The following is a 23,536-nucleotide window of genomic DNA, read 5'->3' on the forward strand; positions in this document are numbered from 1 at the left end:
AAAAAGACTTGTAGGCTTCCATTATATAACTTGCCTCAATACTATGTATTTAAGAATTGTGTTCATGGAATTCAGGTTTCTTTTGAGCATAAGCCACCTGTTTTGCTTGCTTAGTTCTGCAATAAACCTTTCTCTAGTCCTCCAAAAAAGAATTTATCTGCAGGTGTTACTCAGATGCTTCACTCTCTGCCTGAACAAGTTGCTTAATTTCTATATGATGAATCATGGTAGAAAGAGAGAAAACAATCCCAGTTGATATATTTTAGTACTTGTAGAAAGCTGATATAAAATAGAACTACACTGCCCAACAAAGAACCCCTGTTTGAGAAAGAAATAACCACAATAATCATCCTTCTGCAGCATATTGATCAACTATGTATTCAGATTTCTAAGATGATCTTGATCTCTAGAAGCTGCAAAATATTTATCCATTGTCTTGAACGATTTAGTTGAGAGGGGGAGTATTTTAAATAAACATGATGGTCCTAATTTTTTCATGTATTAAAACCGAAAACATAGAGTAAACATATTTTAAACTTGTTGTTATTTAGTTGCTAAATTATAGCCAATTCTTTTCTAATCCTATGGACTGTAGCCCATCAGGTTCCTCAGTCCATGGGATTTCCCAGGCAATACTAGACTGAGTTGCCATTTCCTTCTCCAGGGAATCTTCCTGACCCAGGGATCAAACCTGCATCTCCTGCACTGGCAGGCAGATTCTTTACAACTGAGCCACCTGGAAAGCCCATTTTTAGATTACTAGAGGTTAAATCATCAGGTACCCCTATAATGATTAAGAGGTGTGTGTATGTGTTTTCTGTAATTAGATTGCTTCATTTTCAGTTTTATTCTAAATCCCTTTCAGTGAGTGAAAGTCACTCAGTCATGTCTGACTCTTTGTGACCTCATGGACTATATAGTCCATGGAATTTTCCAGGCCAGAATACTGGAGTGGATAGCCATTCCCTTCTCCAAGGGTTCTTCCTAACCCAGGGATCGAACACAGGTCTCCTGCACTGCAGGCAGATTCTTTACCATCTGAGCCACCAGGGACACCCCTAAATCCCTTAGTCTCTGGAAATACATACATAGTTTTGTTTTAGGGTTCCCTGGTGGTTCAGTCCATAAAGAAGCCACATGCAATGCAGGAGACCGCCTGCAATGCAGGGTTTGATCCCTGGGTTGGGAAGATTCGTTGGAGAAGGAAATGGCAACCCACTCCAGTATTCTGGCCTGAGAAGTCCCATGGACAGAGGAGCCTGGTGGGCTACAGCCCATGAGGTCACAAGAGTTGGACATGACTTACTAACTAAACCACCACCACCACCACAAAATGTTAACAAATGGAAAAAGTTTTCTAAAATGAGACTTTAGTTCCTGAACTAAGTATTAACCTTTTGCCAGGAACAAAGTATGACTGTCTTAGATTTGAGCCATAATGTTATTCATTGTTCCCAGAAACCTTTTGACTGTTACTACAAACACCTTTTATATTAGCAACATTAGAAATACACTAAGAAATGCACCTAAGAATGTGTAAAAACTACCTCTGTTAAAGAAAGACTTGAAGCAGAGAAAATTAATACAGCAGTGATCTACTTTTCAGATCCTTGAACACCATCTGCTATTATGAGTAGTGAGAAATTTTCAAATGGGGGGTTCTTATATCATAGCCAAATTTCCACAAAATATCTTATTTTCCCAAATTCTGACCTGGGGCATTTCATCCCACAATCATCACTTCTGCCTCCCATTCAACCAGCATCTTGTCAAATCTGGCTGCAAGATTAAGTTTCCTGATTCAGAATTCAATATCGGAACCCTAAGGATATAAGATCCAAGCTGGAACATTGTTAAAAAAAAAAAAAAGATGGATAAAATTGTTTCAACCCAGAAACCACAGTTTGCCCTGACCATCACGATGAATCATCAGGGCTGACACAGAGTGAAATGAGCCTGATGTTCTTGGCTTTATTCGTGCACGCTAAGCAGCATTTTACATTTGTCCCAACTCAAAAGGTTGAAAGAGCCTTGTTTTCAAGTGTTATTTAAGGCTTATAGAATTAACTAGGTCTGTCTGAAGCAAGTTTGCCCTGCCATAGCCTAATAGTAGGTGCCTGGCTTCATTCTTGTCCATGCTGCTCTTCAATTTTGGAGGAATATAACTGGAGATCTAAGAAATATCTACCTTTCTTGACACATATCTCCAATATCCATTAGGGCTTCTGGTACCCATGCCTCTGCATTGGTGCAATATTTGCCTCTCACTCTTAACAATGAAGTCTTCCATTAAAAAAAATAATAATCTGGGTATAAATTCTGCACTGAAAACAAAGTTTTCTCTAAAGATGCAGTTTGTTCTTTTAAAGACACGTCTACTAGAATTCTTCTGATCAAGGCTAAAAGCACCATGTAAGAGATATTTCATTTTTTAAAAAGTATATATGTTTTTAGGTGTTAGAAATAGATGTTTTCTTCTTAAAATAGCTTCTGATTAATCATGAAAAGTCAAAGTTGTAAAATATGCAGAGTTCACATCATATTAACCACCAGAAACTGGTGTATACTGTTAATAAGGTTGCTATTTCACAGCACCCAGGCAGTCATAAAAAAATCTTGTAAAAAGCTCCAGAAACAAAAGTGTTTCTTAATTTTAAAATTCTTTTTCCAGCACTGTGAAGCTAATTCTTTTCCTTTCAGTTTTGTTTTAAAATTTTACAGGTCTTGTTCTAAAATACTGCTTTACTATGTATTTACATGATCTTCTATTGCTAGATGAAATGAAGGAAGCTAATGAAATATCTCACCAAAAAATCAAATACAGAAGCAAGTGTGTTGGTGAGTTTTCTGCTAGCATTCTGCTTTGTTTTGCTTCAGGTCTTGTCTCTCTTTCCAGTGCCCTTTGCTGCCTGGACAGCCAACAAGGATTCACTTTTCACTTATTACTCATCTGACTGACTCTGGGTTACAGTGGAAGAGAAGAAAAGCTGATGGAAAAATGACACTGAAGGAAGAGAGCAAAATAATGGAGCAATGCATTTAAGTAACTATGTCCTTTTCATTCAAGATGTCCAGACATTGATTTGCATCTCTGACCTTTAGGAGGCAGGAGCTAGAAACTGTAGGAGTATCTCTTCCCACTGGAATAATCCACCCCTTGCAGGTGTACTGAAATTAGGTGAAATTTAGAATATTCTGTTGATCCTCAGTTTTCCTTCTTATTCTCTAGTTTAAAAAAATGCTGCCAAGGGAATAGGTTACAATTCATCTAGAATCAGTACCAAGTATCAACAGCTAACCTATCTCTTTGGAAGAAAGAGTTCTTTGTATCATGGGGGTTTTAAAGCTAATGATAAGACAAAATGCTATTTTCCAAAACCAGCTATCTTGAAAAAGAAAGTGCCTTTAAAAATTTAGAGAGCTGTCTTTAATATAAGTAATCAGAAATGTTTTCATTTTTCTACTACTTACATATAATTGTTTTATATTTAAAAGAAGTGGAAACCTTGAAATAACAATAATATGGCCATTTACAGATGTGCTAAAGAAAATAATACAAGCATAGGGTAAACCAGGAAAGAATTTATCAAATAATAGTCAATTTCCATCATAATCGGCTCACATTGTATAATTAGGAAGAACATGAAAATAATAGCTAGAAAGGAAAATGAATCTTACCAAAATGTAATGACAATTTCTCACAACCTCTTTTATAAATTTGATTACAATTTTGGACCAGCTCAAGATATGATGGATCAACAGAGTAAATGACATGTGATCCCAGAACCAAGCTTCACCTAGTAATTTACTTTATTAGAAACACACTTCACTTACCAAAAAAAAAAAAAAAAACAGGAAGGAAGGAAATAAAGCAGAATATAAAAGCAAGCTTGAAAATATATTTAGAGCAACTATTATTTCCCAAGTAAAACTTTGGTTATAAAATACAAATTTATTTAAAAGTTTTATAAGCTGGATTTTCTTTCAGTGTTCAAATTCAGATCATTACTCACCTTCTTGCACACTGTTTCTTCAGGTCTGATCCTTTTATATTTGCATTTTATTTCCCAACTTAATTTTCTACTCAATCAAGCATTTTAAAAAGTAACAGTTTATATGAAATCATAATGCAACTGAAAAGTGGAGTTTTTCAATATTTATAAACATGTTAGTTAACCTGTAATTTTAGTAAATAATGAGGTGAAAAGAGAAAGATGCTTCAAACTGTTGGACTAAATGCAGTTTACATAGCAAAAATGGTCAAGTAAAGAATACCTTCTTTCAATGACCTAGAGAACAAGTACTATAGGTTTTATATACAGGGAATATATTGCATTCAAATTTTCTTTCATAAGCGTTCATATTTGACATGTCTCAACAACCTCTCTCCATATTCTCGAGATATGAATCCAAAAGCTTTCAATTCTTAAGCACTAAAATAAATAAATAATACCTGAATAGTATATAAAGATAGTTTCACTAAATCTTCTTAAAAATAGAAAAAAAATTTAGTTTGAAAACCAGATTTCATGTGTTTCTTGTTCAGTATTATTGTTAACATTATTGTATAGTATTATTACTATACTGACAAGTTTTACTTTAAGGGACAAAATTGGCTTTGCGATTTAAACTACTGCTCAAGCAACACAATGAACTTCAGTTTTAAAATATTTTAAAGATAATAAAAATTGAGTTCATCTGATAAAATATATAAAGCTAACATCAACTTTCATCTAAGTGGAATATTGCATGAAGCATTTAAGGCTAGTTAGAAATACATAGTACAAATTCAGTTTTGTTGAGCTCCCCACTTATAAAAAGCATACCAGTACCACTCTGTATTCAGAAAGAACAATCCTTAATTAATTTGCATTTTTTCTAATAGACTATTTTCCTGGAGGAGGAAATGGCAACCCACTTCAGTATTCTTGCCAGGAGAATCCCATGGACAGAGGAGCCTGGCGAGCTACAGTCCACAGGGTTGCAAAGAGCTGACACGACTGAAGCAACTTAGTGATAGACTACTACCTGTAACAGTACTCTGAAAAAAGTATTACTAATTAAATCCAAATGATAATAATTACATATCTTCAAAATATGTAAATTTGTTTAAGTGAATATATCAGTTTCCCAAAAAATAGGCATTCATGCCTAGAAAAGATGACTTTTTAAATGTATATGAGGGTTATGCTTGGCACCCATAAGACAGGGTTAGGTTAGCCTCAAAGTTTAATTTTTATAGAAGGGGCATGGAAAGCAGTCTCCATGGACTAAGAACAATCTGCAAGCATGTTATTTACAGGGCCCTCTCTCCCTAGGCCACCTGCATTTCACATCAGCTTCAGTATGTTCTAGGTAAGCATACTGTTCTTTAAGCATCATTAAAATACTTCTGGGAACAAGGGAGGGTATAAACAACCCCACTACAAAATTGTTTTGATACTACAATATCAAAATATTTGTGTGTCTGGAAACTCCATAAGAAAAAAACACACACGGAAATACCGTTAAGCCAAAAGCACCCAGTTAGCCACACTCACTCCCCTTCTAAACTCTTAGCACACTCACTGGCCATGGTCTCAGACAACTGCATTCACTTTCTAACGTGCTACTTCCAAACACTTTAAATTGTCCAAATCTACCTTGGGGAAAAAAAGACCCATTTTACTGGTAAGGAAAACCACAAAAGCTTTTGATATGCTGTTAAATATGGCTTTTCTACTTTACGCGTACTTCAGCCATGTCCACTGGGAGTGCACACAGGAGCCCCTTCATCCTGCTGTCTCTGCCATTCCCAGCAAACTCTTAGATCTGCCTGATACATATTTTTATCTAATTCGCCTCATCTGTTGTTTTTATTAACAACAAATTTAATAGTCTCAGTCCTGTAATATTTGCACAAGTCAGTCTATAGAAACACAGCCAAGCCTGGACCTTCAGGCCTACACATCAAGATGGCAGGCTAGCCAAGGGTCCTCTGGGGACAGCAGTGCCAGAAGTGGGTTGGACACCATGACCCGTCTGAGTGAGATGATGCAAAAAAGATGCAGTAAATACTAAATGGCCATGAGAGGTAGAAATGTGTCTTCATTTTTAAATGCTATTCAAACTCATGGCTCAGAACCTGCTTAACTGTTTAGTCTGAATTGATTTGAAAATCGTCTAACGGTAAAATCCATCCTATGCTTCCAAGGTGTAGTAAGCTTGCTAGAGATAACTATCAAAAATCCCGCTTGATTTCCCCAAAACTTTATGAATGAACCAAATTTCCTGATCTCAAGATACTAGGCAGAGAGTTTGTTCTTAAGTACTAGACTGCTTAATTGCTGGCTTGGGGAGGTAAAGCCCTGGAGGGAAGGCACGTAGGAACAATATCTCTTCCAGGTAGCCCTTGGCACTCCCCAGAGCTGGATCTTGACCAGCAACACAGAGAAGTCTCCTCGTCCCCTCCAGTGGAAGCATCTAGATATGTGATCCCAGAGATGAATGAAAAAAACCTGAAGAACTGTTTCATGGGAATCTTTCTGAAAGGAAAATATCATTGAAAACGAGTGATTTGCTTCTCCAGCTCAAAGCCATGTAGGAACAGAACTCAGACCAGAAAGAAAAATAAAAGGACAAAAATAATTATTATTTCAGTATGTATTTGAGAAGGAACACTCACAAACATTTGTATCATCAACTGAGACTGATTCACACCTGGTGAGTAGGGAAAAAACGATATTGAAATCAAAAGCAGAAAAATAAACCGTCTCTTTCTGATTATGAGTGACTGAAAAGCAAGGAAAATTGTTTTCACATTCTTGTCCTTATTGTTAGAAGTAGTGGTTTGAGTCAGTATTATTATCTGTGCTATGACAATTAAAAGGAAATAATTTCAAATCTGGATATCATCTTTCTTTTTATAGCTATAGATATGAGTTCAATTAGGTTTTCTTATTTTTGTGATATGCATATGGGACGGGATGCTATCTTTCTTTTCTTTTGAATATTACTGTTTTAGTTTCCAGATAGTGTTTCAGTTTCTGAACTAAAAATGTACAAACCATTTTTAGTACAGAAAATTTTACAACCTTCAGAATAATTGCTTTTATAATTTACTAGTTGGACATAAGTATCTGAGTTTTTATACAATAATTTATGAGAAATGAAATCTTCAGAAAAAAATTGGCTACTTTGATGCAACTGTTTAGTAGGTATCCATAACAAATAATTAACATATATAGTTCCTGGACACATGTAAAAGCCTTTAAAAATCATTTGAAGTACACACAAAATCCAGAGTGTTGTAGTAATAACAACTAATATGAAATCCTGACAAATTAGAAGTTTAAGTCTGATATCTGTAAAGTATATGCCATTTCCTATTTTTCAGTATGTTCTTGAACCTTTTAAAAATATACACATCAACAATTAATTCCGATAAATAATATCAAATAACAAATTAGAAGTATCTCTTCTGTTTGTTTTAACCAAGCTTTCTTTTCCCAACTAAGGGAAATATATACAAAAGGAAATGTTTCATATTGGGTACTGAAACACAGTAATTTTGCACAGTATTAAGACCATACTTATGATCTACAGAAGTGAGAACATGCTTGCCAACCAACAAGTTTTATTTAGCAGGACAAGACAGTTATCAGAGCTTAAGTTTTATTTCTACATGAAATGGTTATCTATTTTAACAAGTATGTATTTATTTCCACATGGCACCATTACTTTAGCTAGATTTCACATACCTGCTTGTTCATCAGTGAACACCGAAATGGGTATTAACAGTATATAAAATCAGTCTTTACATATTTTTTTCTGACAAATATATGCCCAGAGACTTCACTCTATTTATGTCTGTATAACAAAAACCAACTAGAAAGTTTTAAAAAATACTGTTCTGTTCAAGCAGTTATCTACTGCTTTTAAAATAGTGTGAACCTGTGGAAACATAGTATTATATATCTGACATTTTCCTTGTAAAATGCATTATGAAGCATGCTGGTATTAATAAACCATGTGCTTTCAGACCTCTAAAGTGCTTTGCTATAATTCTGTTGAAAACACAGTAAGATGGTATATTTCCTTCCATGCTATTAACATACAGCAAACAAATTTTAGGTCATCACCTCATCAGCCTGTCTTGATTGGAAAGAGTGCAAAAATATAAAAAGGAAAAAAGAAAAAAACTTTTAGGAGTTCATAAATATTCGTAACCATATTCTGATTTATGAGTTAACAGTTCCTAAGTAAGCAGAGATAAAACTCAGAAAAATTTTGGTCAAAAATACATTACAAAAAAAAAAAAAAACAGAAAGCAACCACATATATTCCCTTTTTCCTCACCCCACCCCCATCACAGTCAGAAAAATCACCCTCTTTTGCAGCAGGGCACTCTCATCCCTCTCGTCCCTTCCGTTATTGGAAGGCAAATGAAAATACAACGACCCTTTCCTCTTCTGATTTACCTCAGGACGCAAACATTTACACACAAACAGAAGCTACCGATTTCACAGAAAGCACCAAAACGGAAAAGAGCAAGACTCACTGACCCATTTGGAAGACAAAGACGACAGAACAGGAAAGCTCTAAAAATCAGCTTGTGAGGCCTCTGAGAGATATTCTTCTGGCATTTCATCACAGCAGCCCCAGACCAGTTCACCTCCCTGGATACAGGGAGGAGGCACTAAATAGAGCTGTTTATTAAAGCTGTTGTGTGGATTGCATTAGGAGGCGCGGGCAGACCACCTGGACCTTTCAGACTGTGGCAGTGTTTAATTTGCAGCTTGCCCCTCTGCAGCGGGCAAGACCACTACATACATCTCCCAGGCTCGATCACATACTATCTGGGTTGGGAGTAAAGGCACGTGCATTTATGTATTTATATTTCCCATACAGCAAGGGAGAGAGAGCGAGAAAGAGCGAGAGAAGACAGTCCAAATCAAAATATTTAACAGAAAATTGTTAACTACTACCGAGAAAACATACTACTTTATTCTCTTCTCACACTTTCTTTCAGAGATCACTATCTCTCAACAGAAAATAAATTCTAAAATATATATATTTTTAAACATTCAGGCAAAAGGGTAAATTCAATTTGTTCTCTGCTTTTTTTTTTTTTTTTTTGGTGGTTGTATTAGTTTGGGTTTGTAAGCATCGCATTGAAGTTTGAAGCTGAGCTCTCCTGGCTAGATTTTAATGGGTGCCTTTCCCCTTTCGCACTTTCAGTGCTACGCTGGCAGGTAGCTGAAGATACAAATAGAAAGATGGTACTGTAAATATGAATTATGTGAATCATATGGTGAGATCCTTGTGGAAAAAAGGGGAGTTGAGAAATGGCTGACTCCATACCTGACCAATTACAGCTTGCATGGTCCCCGTGTCCTGCTGGGCTGAGAGATCGCAATCCATCATATGTTGTCTTTGAAAAAGAGAATGGGGGTTTCTGGCATGCATCTGTCAATCAACTTCTGTACTCACAACCATCACCAAAAGCAAAGGGGGGGGGGGAGTCAAGCTGCTCCACCAAATAGGATGAAACTGTCATGTGACCTCCGGCAGACACACACACACATTCACTACCTCCATAGAGCGTAAGAATTTTCTGTAGATATGAAATGACATTGACAAATATCCAAAACCAAGTAAATAAAGTGAGACAAACAGCTATTCACCAAACACAAAACATTGGCTGTAATCTTCTACTAAAGGTTTAACAAACCTAAGAGGATTTTTTTTAATGCTCTGGAAACCTATGTTTAAAACAAAAACAAAATTAACTATTTCATGTGCTAATTGAGACTTTGATATCTATGCTACCATATGATTTTTTTTCAATAATTCATTACCTGATATCTCTTAACTTATCCCTAATGATTTTATCTTCAGATTCTCAAAATGGTCTTTTGATACTGTTCAGTAATCTCGAGTTTTATACAATGTCACCTTTATGGAAAAGTGTGGGTTGTTAACCATCAAATAACACAGATACCTTGCTATTTGTTGACTGGAAATGCATATACACTATCACCAGTGTAAACTGTGATTACCATGCCTATAAAATATTCAAAGTGTGTAGAAAGTAGCCGTTCATCCTTAAAAGGTTAGGAAATTATTTACTTGCAAGTCATCTAAACTGATAAAACATACAACATACTGACAAATATTTCAATTTATTTTCATTTAATTTAAGCTATTTGATTCCACACACCCTAGGATAAGATTATTGTTGTATTATGAGTCAGCTATTATAAGGGCAACCTAGAAGTTATTTAACCCTTTCAGGATTAAGATCAGAACCTGATTTTCAAAACAATCTGACAGATACTGCAAAATTGCTCTTTGAATATCCAAAAGCATAAATAGTATCCATTGATCTGGTGGCTTTGTGGAGTTAACATTTGCATTTGGCCATTTTTTAAACTTAAGTTCATTAGTTGGTGTACTCTAACTTTTCAAAAAAATTTACAGGAATACTTTGCGTTATGAAAATGGGTATATTTTTTCAAAGTTCAAATCTAACGTTAAGCTTGAAAGGTAGAGGAGTATTGAGAAATGTTTAACAACAGAATACATATTTTTATATATATTATAACATTGTATTGTATCGTTGCTTGAAAATTAAATAAAATGAACTTCAAGTAAGGAAAGAGAAAAAAAACAACTTGCAACATATTTAAAGAAAGCTTTAGGAGGGAAGAACTAGGGATTGAAATCTCATGGACTTCTAATTAACAGTTGCCCCACAATATAAAGATTTACACACACACACACACACACACACACACCCTTAAATATGCATCCCCAAAGGAAAAAGAAACTGCACCAACTGGGTAGCCCTCTAGGAACTGACGACAAGGAAGGTCCTCCTAGACAAGATTAAAATGCACAGACCGCCCCTAACACCTTTCTCTGCCCGCGGAGACACCGACACACCCGGGTATTTGTGCAGCCACCCCAGATCAGACGCCGCTCGCGCGGGTCGCCACCTCTGGCCGCGCAGGGGAGGCGGGGACAGCGCCCTCCACCCCCGCGCCCGGAAATCAGGGCCTGGGGCGCCGTGAGATCCGCGAGGGCTGAGCCAAACTTGCCCAAAGCCTGCGGGCTCACAGAAGCCAGGTGGGGTACGGCCGCTCCTGGCGTCGCCTTCATGGGACAGGAGAACAGAGACACACCGACAGGCAAACAGGGAGCGCGGCGGGACCTCGAAAGTTGCAGAGAACAGGCTGAGCGAAGTGGGGGATGGGCTGCCCCCCCACCTCTGCAGCGCAGCTGGTGTCCTCTCGTTGCCACCTCCCTGCAGGCTTAACCTTCGCCTAGGATGGAAGCTTCCTGGACAGTTTGGCCGGGTTTGGGGTGGGGGACAGGCTACTGAGGCCAAAGACCCCCTTTGAAGCTCCAGGTTGGCGTAGAGACAATTGTTTGCTTAACGGTCCGGCCCTTCCGACCTGTGTTAATTACCGTAATTACTCTCCATCACGGAGGGAGCTCTGAGCCAGGCAGACACTTGATATTGTGTTCACTAAGGCCTCAACAACTCGGTGAGGCAGGGACAGTCATTCCCATTTTACAGATGAGCAAAAAAAGACGTAGCTCCTCAAGATTAACAGGGACATGATTTAAACCTGCGCCGAATCCAAAGATGGAGCTTTTCATATGAAACCAGAGGTTTCCATATGTACAGTACAGACTCATTCAACAAATATTTATGGAACCTGTGCTATCTGCCACGTGCTGTGTTTAATGCTGGAGATATTGCAAAAGGTAGTTCCTCAGGGGTCTTACATTCTAGTGTAGTACAGAAACTTGTCAAATAATCACAGGAATTTAAAATTATTCTGAGAGTGATGGAGAAGGCAAAACCGTACCAGCAAAACCTGTATCAAAAACACTGACCTAGTCCTGGGTGTGTAGGTTGAGCAAAGGGAAATTAAGCAATTAACTTGAAATAGACTAAAGTTGAAAAAAATTTCAGGGAAAGGGAGAAAGGGCATGATGGAATAAACATTCTCTGCAGAAGAAATTTGCAAAAGGTGATGGAGGATTGTGGCTTATTGGAGGAGCTTTAAGCAGACTTTCTACCTTGATTGGATCGCAGACTGGAAGGGAAAGGAAAACTGGAAACAAAGAGCAGAAGCACTTAGGGTCTCTTAGGTATGGGAGATGATTTACCCGAGCCAGGAGCACTGCAAAGGCACTGAGAATATTTTAGCAATGTCTCACACTTTGATTTTGAAAGATGTCTCTGGCAATAGTGTAGAAAGTTTAGGGCTGGGGCTGGGATAATAAAAGTGGATTTGGTGAGACTAGTTAGTTGTAGGGCGGCGGTGCTGGTGTTGCAGGAACTACATGATTTCAAGATGAGAGGTAAAATTCACAGAACTTTATGACTGACTGATGGTGGAACTTGAAGGAACAAGAGATGTCTTTCTGGATTGCACAAAATGTACAGTGGGTGATGCCATTTGCTGAGCTAGGGAATCAGAAGGAAAAGCAGGTTGGAGAAGGACGGTAAGGATTATACTTTTAGTTTTAAGTTTTGTTTTGTTTTTCTGGCTTTGCCATGAAGCATGTGGGTCTTAGTTCTCGGAGTAGGGGCTGAACCTATGCCCCCTGCAGTGGGAGCGTGGAGTCCTAAACATTTAACCACAAGGGAAGGTCCCTGAATCATAATTTTAGTTTGAGATTTATTTTCACTGCAGTCTTCAGGTTAAGAATGATTATCTCCCTTTTTCTGATGAAAAGTCTAGGGATTTGAGAGATGACGCTACTTGACCATGATCAGGCAGCAGACGGGAAGGTTCATCTGGGGGAAATCCAGGTTCTTGACACCTGCATTAGACTGCTTTGGAATGAGTTGGTGGGTCTGGGTTGCCCAGCAGATTAAAATTGTCCTACTAGGAAACCAAGGTAAAACTGATAACTAGAACTGTTAGAAGTTCCCATCATGACAAGTCTCCAGATGACATGAAAGGCATCTTTGGTGTAAAAAATTGGTTGAGACACTAGACCTTGCCCAAATAAAAACTGGACGACGGAGCTTCAGGCCTAGCATGGCAAGGAAAGAATAATGTAAAAACAAAAAGCCACTTTTGAGTTATTCAATTAAAAGCTTCTGTTAATGTTTAGTCACCAAGTCCTGTCGAACTCTCTTTCGACCCCAAGGACTGTAGTTCGCCAGGCTCCTCTGTACATGGAATATCCCAGGCAAAAATACTGTAGTGGGTTTTCATTTCCTTCTCCAAGGATCCTCCTAACCCAGGAATCAAACCTGTGTCCCCTGCATTTCAGGCAGATTCTTTGCCACTGAGCCACCTGGGAAGCCCCAACAGCCTCTATTTAGCATCAACAGTAAGATTTCCTGGTAGGTCCTTGAAAAGGTCAGTTTTCATTTCAATCCCTAAGAAAGGCAATGACAAGAATGTTCAAACTACTGCACAATTGCACTCATCTCACACACTAACAAAGTAATGCTCAAAATTCTCCAAGCTAGGCTTCAACATTATGTGAAACAAGAACTTCCAGATATTCAAGTTGGATTTAGAAAAGGTGGAGGAACCAGAGATCAAATTGTCGACATCCATTGGATCATATTAAAAGCAAGATAATTTCGGAAAAACATCCACTTCTGCTTCATTGACTACACTAAAGCCTTTGACTGTGTGGATCACAACAAACTGGAAAATTCTTAAAGAGATGAGAATACCAGACCAGCTAACCTGTCTCCTTAGAAATCTGTATGCAGGTCAAGAAGTAACAGTTAGAACCAGACATGGAACAACAAACTGGCTCTAAATTGGGAAAGGAGTACATCAAGGCTGTATATTGTCACCCTGCTTATTTAACTTATATGCAGAGTATGAAATGCCAGCCTGGATGAAGCACAAGCTAGAATCAAGATTGCTGGGAGAAATATCAATAACCTCAGATAGGGCTTCCCTCATAGATAAAGAATCTACCTGTAATGCAGGAGATCTGGGTTCAATTCCTGAGTTGGGAAGATCCCCTGAAGAAGGAAATGGCAACCCACTCCAGTATTCTTGCCTGGAGAATCCCATGAAGAGGAGCGCCTGGCAGGCTACAGTTCATGGGGTCGTAAAGAGTCAGACACGACTTAGTGACTAAACCACCACCATCACCACATGCAGGTGACACCACCCTATGGCAGAAAGCAAAAAGAAACTGGGGAAACTCTTGATGAAAGTGAAAGGGGAGAGTGAAAAAGCTGGCTTAAAGCTCAACATTCAGAAAACTAAGATCATGGCATCCAGTCCTAGCACTTCATGGCAAATAGATGGGGAAACAATGGAAACAGTGACAGACTTTATTTTCTTGGCCTCCAAAACCACTACAAATGGTAACTGCAGCCATGAAATTATAAGACACTTGCTTCCTGGAAGAAAAGCTATGACCAACCTAGACAACATATTAAAAAGCACTGACATTACTTTGCCAACAAAAGTCCGACTAGTCATAGCTATGGTTTTTCCAGTAGTCATGTATGGATGTCAGAGTCAGATATAAGATGCTTGCTTCTTGGAAGAAAAGCTATGACCGACCTAGACAACATATTAAAAAGCACAGACATTACTATGCCAACAAAGGTCCAACTAGTCGTAGCTATGGTTTTTCCAGTAGTCATGTATGGATGTCAGAGTTGGACCATAAAGAAAGCCGAGCACTGAAGAATTGATGCTTTTGGACTGTGGTGTTGGAGAAGACTCTTGAGAGTCCCTTGGACTGCAAGGAGATCAAACCAGTCAATCTTACAGGAAATCAGTCCTGAATATTCATTGGAAGGACTGATGCTGAAGCTGAAGCTCCAATACTTAGGCTATCTGATGCAAAGAACTGACTCCTTGGAAAAGAACCTGATGCTGGGAAAGATTGAAGGCGGGAGGAGAAGGGGATGTCAGAGGATGAGATGGTAGGATGGCATGACCGACTCGATGGACATGAGTTTGAACAAGCTCCGGGAATTGGTGATGGACAGGGAAGCCTGGTGTCCTGCAGTCCATGGGGTCACAAAGAGTCGGACATGACTAAGCTACTGAAGTGAACTGAACTGAACTGGGAGGTACTCTGGGTAATACAGAGACTTGAATAATATCTGCTTCTTGACATTCAAAGATTCTTAATTTAGCAGGTAACACACATATGTAAATGACTTAAATACAGCACAAATTGCTGTTTAAAAAATAAACTAAATGCATAAGGAAGTTTATCTCTGGGGGTTGTTTGATTCTATTTGGTGGAAGATTCTTACAGTTTTAGCTACCATAACATACAGGTTTGGGTCAGAATCTCCTCCAACCATTCATTACCTCTGACTTGTCTTCAGAAAGTGGCCACTCCTCTGTTTTGAGTTTCTCATCTCGTAACTCTTTAAGGTCACTGTAAGAATGTGGGGAGATAATGTCCTGTGAGAGCTTATTGAGTCATATTCTGTAGGTACCCAGCAAATGTTAGTTATTTTCCCATATGGAAGGAATATAGGAAGAAAGGAAAGGTGAATTCTTCACCACCATGTAGATGGTGGCAGGATTTTGATTATGATATAAACAGAGAGTATTTTCTATTTGGGGCAAAGGGAAGAGCATGAGAAAAACCATCTGTTCCTCTGTCAGTGTGGGTGTCAGATGCTTTTAAGGTTAAAACAATGTAAAACAAATGGAGAGGGGCAGAAAGCATTTCACTTAATTTTTACTCCCAGGCTCACAAACAAGTTTAGGAAAGAAAATTCCTGAAGTGAAATGTTCATCATTACCATCACCTCTTCTGCTTTCCCCTCTCCCCACCAAATTTTCATAAAATGATACTTTTCCAATCTTGTAAGACCCCTTCTTGCATCACAGATCATCTAGACATGACAATTTCCCAACAGCCCCAACACCTGATACCATCTGGTATATAAGACAACAACCGGTCACCAAAAATCAGACTCAGTCTCCAACTTCTCAGGAAATGAAATAGAGATGTCCAAATTTCTTTTTTTTTTAATTGAAGTATAGTTGATGTACAATATTATATACCTTCCAGGTATACAATATAGTGATTCACAATTTTTAAGGTTATGGATAGTTATTACAAAATATTTATAGTTATTATAAAATATTGCTTATATTTCCCAATATGTCCTTAATTTCTTAATAATTAAAATCCTAAGAATACTGAGAGATAAATACCATACAGGGAAACACATAAAATAGAGGTTTTGGTCATCTGTTTTTCAGTAAATCTTCTGCAGTGTTTAAAGGGAGAAGAGATAATATAGCTGAGGTCTGCAAGAATCAAGAGAAGAAAACATTCAAAAAGTCACCAGGAAGAATCCACTTCTGCTCAGTCTATTTCCACTGATGCCATCACAACATGCTGGTTTATTTCAATTCTGTTGAATAACCTTCTACCTTCTGTCTGAAAACCTTCCACCTTCCTTTTCTCTCTGTTAAGACTTGTTCTTTCTCTGGCTAATTGTTTCTTCATTTGTTACAGTTTTAATTTTTTTGTTTGTTTCTCTCCTACTCTTTGCTTTTTATTCTTCTGCTTTCTGGTCTAAATGTTTCTCCACTATTAATAGTTTATTTTTTTCACCAGATCTCCCAAATCTTGTTCTTGTTACATGTCCACATGACTTCAATCTTCTTCCTAGAGTATGAATCATGACAGAGCATCCTCTAGAGTACGCCTCACCATGCAGCTGTTTCAGGATTTTCAGGGCTGATGTAGGAACCAGGATAACAGGTAGACAAGAGATAGTATGGAGGAGTTAGATATACATAGTCAAGGCATCTCATGGACTTTCTTTGTAGTCTTTAGTTCACTCTTTTGATTCATCTCGTACCTCTTTTTCAAGGTTAGGTTTTCCTGAAAGTTCACTTGGCACCATCAGCCTTTGAAATGAGCCATTCCCTTCTTTATTTGCACTATCCCCCTAATATCACAGTTTTGCCTCCACTTTTAAGTTTTGTAGATCATTTCTCTGGAATAGTGTTTTCAATCATTTTCCTTAAGCATTCTCAGCATTAGATGAATTTTACTTCCACAGTTCCTTGAGCAGTATAGCGACTCTGTACCCTGGGATCTTTTGTTGTTATTTTCATATTTCTGGGGAAATTGAGGACAGGAGAAATACCAAAAGCAGAATGAGTATTTTTAAAAGAGAACAGGGGGAAGAGGGAAACCTACACAACAAGACTTGGAGAATATAGGATCCAGAGTGGTTTGGCTTGCTGAGCCAAACACCATCAGTCATGAGGACCTGTGATTTTTTTTTTTCCTTTTTACAACATAGCTTTGAATCATTATTTTTCCCTGAGAGACAATGACAAGATTTTGCCTTTAAACTGAATAGCTAAGAAGTTCAACACCTTGTTGTCTGGGCAAGAATGGCCCATGAAAATACTGATGTACAATCAGAACTTCAACCTTGTTACCTTTTCTACCAAGTGACCATCCTCGATAAAAACAGAAAAATCCAGGCAAGGGCGCCAAGATCCTTTAATTTCCATTTTCCCCTTTCATGAAATGCTTTGGTTTCAGTTATGCATTTTGGTCTTCCAGAATATATTTCTTCTGCCTGAACATCTTTGGAAAAAGAGCATTAGAATGCTCTTGGATTTCACTGTACTATCTGCAGTTTTGGTGTCTGAGCCCAGTGCTAACACAAAGTTTCTAATGAAAATTTTCCACGGTAGTGCAAGCACACACTTTGTTTCCTTATAGCAACAATGCACTAAGGGGACTTTTTCCTCTTTACTTCATGGCTATAGCTCCACATGTATGAAAAAGCGAAATACAACTGTCCATTTATTCTGAATATCAATAGGTTCACAGAATTTTATTAAAATATTTTCTTCACCTAACTTTTATCGATTGATTGATTTTATTTTTCGGTAACACCTCACAGTATGTGGGATTTTAGTTCCCTGACCAGGGATGAAAGCCACGACCCCTGCAGTAGACACATAGAAGAATCTTAACTGCTGGAGCTCCAGGGAAGTCCTGGTTCACAGCATTTTAACCCAAACCTGGTGTCCACTTTTTCAAAGACAAGCACTTTTTAAATGATATCTGCAAAGAACTAAAAGAACTTCACACACAGCTCTAACTTTGGAAACCCCATTTCTATCCTGGCTTTCTCTGTCATCATCAATAACCATAACCACAGTAAAAATAGAAAACATGGAGAGGGAATCTCAAGGTATAATTCAGTCTGAGGACTCTAGAGGGTCCCTGAGACCCTTCTTGGGGGTCCACACGGTCAAAACATTTTCACATAATAAGAAAATGAGATTTGCCTTTTTCACTCTCGTTTTCTGAGGAAAGCACGTGGAATTTTCCCAAGGCTTCCTGATGTGTGATTTATAGCAGGCTGGATGCAGAAGCAAGTATGGTTCCAAGTCTTTTATAGAAAGCCAGATGCTTCCCAGGTGAACAAAAATGTAAAGTAATGCCACTCTTCTCACTAATTAAGGGGGAAAATGAAGTTATTTTCTCATTTTAAAATTATGTTATCATGTAGTTATTTTTAAAGACCTCATAAATAAACCTTTTTAAGGTTTCTTGGCTTTAATTTCTAATGTAATAAATATTGGTAAATATAACACAAAAGTTGGGGGGTGCCAAACAATTTTATAATGGTGTCAAGAGGTCCTAAGATTAAAAAGTTCGTGAATAGCAGACATAATACAGTGTTTACTATATGCCATGTACTGCCCTAAAGCACTTTATATACATTAACACATTTAATTCTCACATTGACCCTAGACAGTAAATATTTTTATCTTGACTTTACAAATAAGGACACTGATTGCAATATTTTATTGGCTATTAAATCTTCTTTGGGAAAATGTCTATTCAGGTCCTTTGTCCATTTTTAAATTGATTTAGTTTTTTGTCAAAATTCTTTATGTATTCTGGATGTCAACCTCTTATTAGATCTATCACTTGCAAATATTTTCTGCAGGCTGTCTTTTGAGAATCTTTGTATTTATACTAGTCAATTAAATTCTGCAATTCAATAGCAAATATATATATATATATAGTCCAACTTAAAATGAACAAAGGACCTGAATAGACATTTTTTTTTTCCCAAAAGAAAATATATGAATGACCGACAAGTACATGATAAGGTGCTCAGGATCACTAATCGTAAGGGAAATGCAAATGAAAACCACAATAAGATATCACATCAAGTCCATTAGAATGGTTTTCATTAAAAAGACAAGAGATAAATGCTGGTGAGGATAAGGAGAAAAGGGAAACTTTGTGCTCTGTTGGTACAGCTACTGTGGAAAACAGTATGGAGATTCATCAAAAATTAAAAATAGAACTACCACATGATGGAGCAATTCTACTTCTGGGAATATATCTGGAGGAAATTAAAACATGATATTGAAGAAATATTTGTATCCCCATGTTCATTATTTACAGTAACCAAGATATTAAAGCAATCTAAGTGTCTATCAGTGGATGAACAAATATCTGGGTTTTACTCTAGAATACTCTAGCCAAGAAAGCAGAAAGGATTTAACAAAACAAGTCTGGTAGGGAGGATGTGTGTTGAAATTGGACAGTAACTTACTCAGAAGTTACTTGCGTTCTTTGATTTTGTATATTTCTGCATTTTTTCCTAATAAAAAGTAACAAAAGCAAAGTCTCTTAGCAAAACACTAAATTTAAATAAAGACTAAAACTTTTCAAATAGACATATGAAAATGGTCACCTACAAAAGAGTTTTATTCTGAAATTTTAAATGGCAAGAAATCATGGGGAAATAAATGTCTATAATGTTGAAGAAAATCTAATGTAACTTAGCCAACAGAGAGATAAAAGCCAATAAAATATAATCCATTTAATAGGAAACAGGAAAGAAATAAAATATGAAAGAAACACAATGTAAATATAAAGCAAAATATTCAAATGTGGAAATAAACTTGTATATTGAAAAGTTTAAAACACAAATCAGGCAATGTGGGAGGAAATTGGAACTATTTGCATTACGATAAGAATACAAGTTGGAGAAAATTAATACTTTGTCAAATTGAAGAACTGAAGATGTGTATTGACCTTCAAATTGACCCTCTTGTAGAAGTCTACTCTAGAGAAAATCTCACATCCATATGTGCTTAAGGAAACATATAAACAGATATTCATTCCATAACCACTTACAATTGTAGAAAACATAGAAAATATCCAGTAGGAGAACAGACAAATTGAGGTATATGTATACTAGGGAACGCTATACAACAGTTTAATTGACCAAAATAGATCATCATGGAAAAACTTTTAAAATGTAGTATTTGGTTGAAAAAGAAAAAAAAAAGTTGCACTTTTAATGCATGTAACATCATCTAGACCATGTGAATTTTAAAAGTGTAAAATAATATTGTATCGTATTAATGCTTACATTCATTGTAGTAAAGGTATAAAATCATGCATAGAAAGGAAACACACCAAATTAAAGAATGTGATTATGTTAGGGAACAGGATTAGAAAGAGATGGGGATGGCTTTAGCTGTATTTACAATTCTTTTACTGTAAGATATGGCATCACCAACCCAATGGACATGGGTTTGGGTAGACTCCGGGAGTTGGTGATGGACAGGGAGGCCTGGCGTGCTGCGGTTCATGGGGTCACAAAGAGTTGGACACTACTGAGCGACTGAACTGAACTGAACTGAAGATATGTTTGAAAGAACAACCAAAAATGCAATATATTTTGTTTGTCTCTTCAATTTTTCATAGCTCTACTGGTTTCATTTTATTTCTTACCCTTCTGTCAAATACTCTTTGATGCTTTCATAGCATTCATGTTCCTTGAAATTTCCTTAAGATACTAGTACTATCAAAAATTATCTTTTCTTATTCTCCCAAAGAAGTACTTTTAATCGGTGGTTGACAGTCTACATTCTCAAAATTTGTTATTGCATGCCTTTGTAGGATGATTGCATGGCTTCCACAAGGATTTATATCATTTTTGGTTTGTTCATGTTGAAATAGGGCCATTTCCATCCATGAACTTTCCATTTTCTTTATCTCCAGCTTTTCATCAAATAATTGAAACTAAAAATAGTGTGTTGGAACTTCCCTGGCCATCCAGCAGTTAAGGTTTCCTTTCCAATATTGTGGCCAGGGGAGAAGGGAGCTCAGATTCCATTGCTGGTTGGGGAACTAAGATCCCACTTGCTGTGAGGCAAAAAAAAAAAAAAAAAGAAAGAAAGAAATAGTGTGTAAACTCTCAATATCTCCCCACCATCATATAGAAAATGGTCTCCAGTCTGGATGTTTCCTAGTCTTCCCCTTGTTAATTTTTTTCTAACATGTGGCTTGTTCCGAGTCTTTTTTAAACCTTAAAAAACTTTTGTGTAATTCATCCATGGACGGAGGAGCCTGGTGGGCTACAGTCCGTGGGGTTGCAAGGAGCTGGACACGACTGAGCAACTTCATGCATACATGCATGCTTATGTGTATCTTTGTGTGTATGTATATATGTATTTGCATATTTATAGAGTTATAATCTTTCAACTACATGTATGTGTGTGAGTACCTGCATATAAGTGTGCACTTATATGTATATATACTGAAGAACTGGATTTTTTATACACTTGAATTATGCTAACTTGATGTCATAAAAATTTAATATTAATAGTTTATTTGGAAACCTTGAAGTAATGCAACCCCCCCAAATTAAAAATTATTTATTGTGTTTAAAAAAAAAAAAAACTTTTGTGTAATTCTAATACATTTCTTTCCAATCAGCTTGCTTTATTTTCTTCTGGAGGATAATTGTTAACTCCTTTATTAATTCTTCACATTTGATTTCTCTCTCAGTTTTCCATTTCTATATTATTAGTTTTGAGATATTCAGACGTATTTTTCTTGGTTTTCCTTTTTTAACTTTTTAATTTTATATTGGAGTATAGTCAGTTGACAATGTTGTGATAGTTTCAGTTATCTGAAGCATTTTAAATTCAAATTATCATCAGACTTTTATTCAAAATGAAGGAATGGTGTTAAGGTAATAGCTACAGTATTTCTACCTTTGGCCAGTGTATTGTCTGAATTCTGTGGGAACAACAGAGAGATATTTTCAGATGTACAGTTTCTGAATGTATTTCCCTACTAACCTCTTGATCAATACTCCCTTGTAAAATGGGGATAATAATATCTACCTCAGAGTTGTGAGAGCATTTAGTGGACACAGTGTATATAATGCCCAAGTATATATTAGAGCTAGGTGCCAGTTAATAATATTCAATACTAATAAGAATTTACTGTATAGCACAGGGAACTCTACTCAATATTGCATAATGGCCTACATGTGAGAAGAGTTTTAAAAAGAGTGGATATAAGTATATATATAGGTGGGTGTAACTGATTCATTTTGCTGTACAGAAAGCTAAGACAACATTGAGAACAAGTAAGAGAACAAGATGGCAGAAGAGTAGGTGGATGTGGAGTACATCTCTCTCCACAGATACATCAGAAATACACCTTCAGACACAGAAGTGCATGCAGAACACCAGCTGAGAGAAGACAGGAGTACCTGACCCGGAAAGACTATACAGAACCAGGCAAAGCTTGGTAGGATGAAGGAACTAGGGGGAAAAACAGGAGTGTTAGTAGGACTGGCCCTGCCCTTGGGGGATGGGGGAACTGAAGCAGGGGTCCGATCCCCACACTGGGGCAAATGTCTGAGTCAGAGAAGAAACATTTAAGGCTGAGAGTGAAACAGCTGATCTGGGGCAGCCTAAATGGAATGAGAATCAGACAGTCCTTGTGACAGCCATATTTAACCCAGACAGGGACCAGGGTCCCCTGGAACGTGGAGCAGCTGGGAGCTGGAGTTTAGGGATTGCGGAGTGATCCCAGGGCAAGGGCTGCTGTTGATTGCAGAGAGAAAGATCGAGAGGAGGTGAGGGAGGGGATTGTGATAGGAAATTCCTGTGCAGGAAAGCTGGGCAGCCATGGAAGCAAGGCGATACTGCTGAGTCACAAGGGATGGAGCCATCACCATAGCCTCTCTCTCCCCACACCCACCAGCAGCTGAACAATAGAGCAGCTGGTCCATCAAACGCCTGACGCACTGAACTACAGAGTATGACCCTACCCAGGGTGCTCCTTTAAGTGACTGAAGTGCTGACTACAAAGTAGGACCCCATCCAGGGTGCCCCTTTAAGTGCCTGACACACCGATCTGCAGAGTAGGACCCCAGCCAGGGGAGCCCCTCTAAGTGCCTGATCCACTCGACAATATAGAATGACCCCAGGCAAGGGAGCCCTGTAAGCGCCAGAACAGGCAGAGCTACGAAGAAAGACTGGCCAAAGAGGCCTTCTGATCGCCAGCTACAAGAGGCTCAAAAAAAAATCTCTGATAGGGCCATATTCCTGCAGCAGAGGTAGTCCATGTCCCTGCACACTTGGCGCTGCCAGGGTCCCCACAAGCCAAGCAGCTGTGCCACTTTCACGCTCAACTCTCACTGGGACAGAGCTGGCACAGGCAAAAAGTCTTGTGTCTATGCACGCAGGGTTGCTTTGGTAGTGTC

General features: G+C 37.8%; 1 protein-coding gene across 1 annotated transcript in view; it reads right to left on the reverse strand.

Annotated features, from left to right (window-relative positions):
• Window positions 1-9,447, reverse strand: part of POU6F2 (POU class 6 homeobox 2) — a 496,246-nt gene extending 486,799 nt beyond the window's left edge. The window contains exon 1 of the mRNA XM_068973219.1: window positions 9,343-9,447. Within this exon, the coding sequence (XP_068829320.1) occupies window positions 9,343-9,447 (105 nt within the window). The remainder of the gene's footprint in view (window positions 1-9,342) is intronic.
• Window positions 9,448-23,536: the final 14,089 nt, after the last annotated feature.

Source organism: Capricornis sumatraensis, chromosome 5 (assembly GCF_032405125.1).
Source record: "Capricornis sumatraensis isolate serow.1 chromosome 5, serow.2, whole genome shotgun sequence".
NCBI classification, from domain to species: Eukaryota; Metazoa; Chordata; class Mammalia; order Artiodactyla; family Bovidae; genus Capricornis; species Capricornis sumatraensis.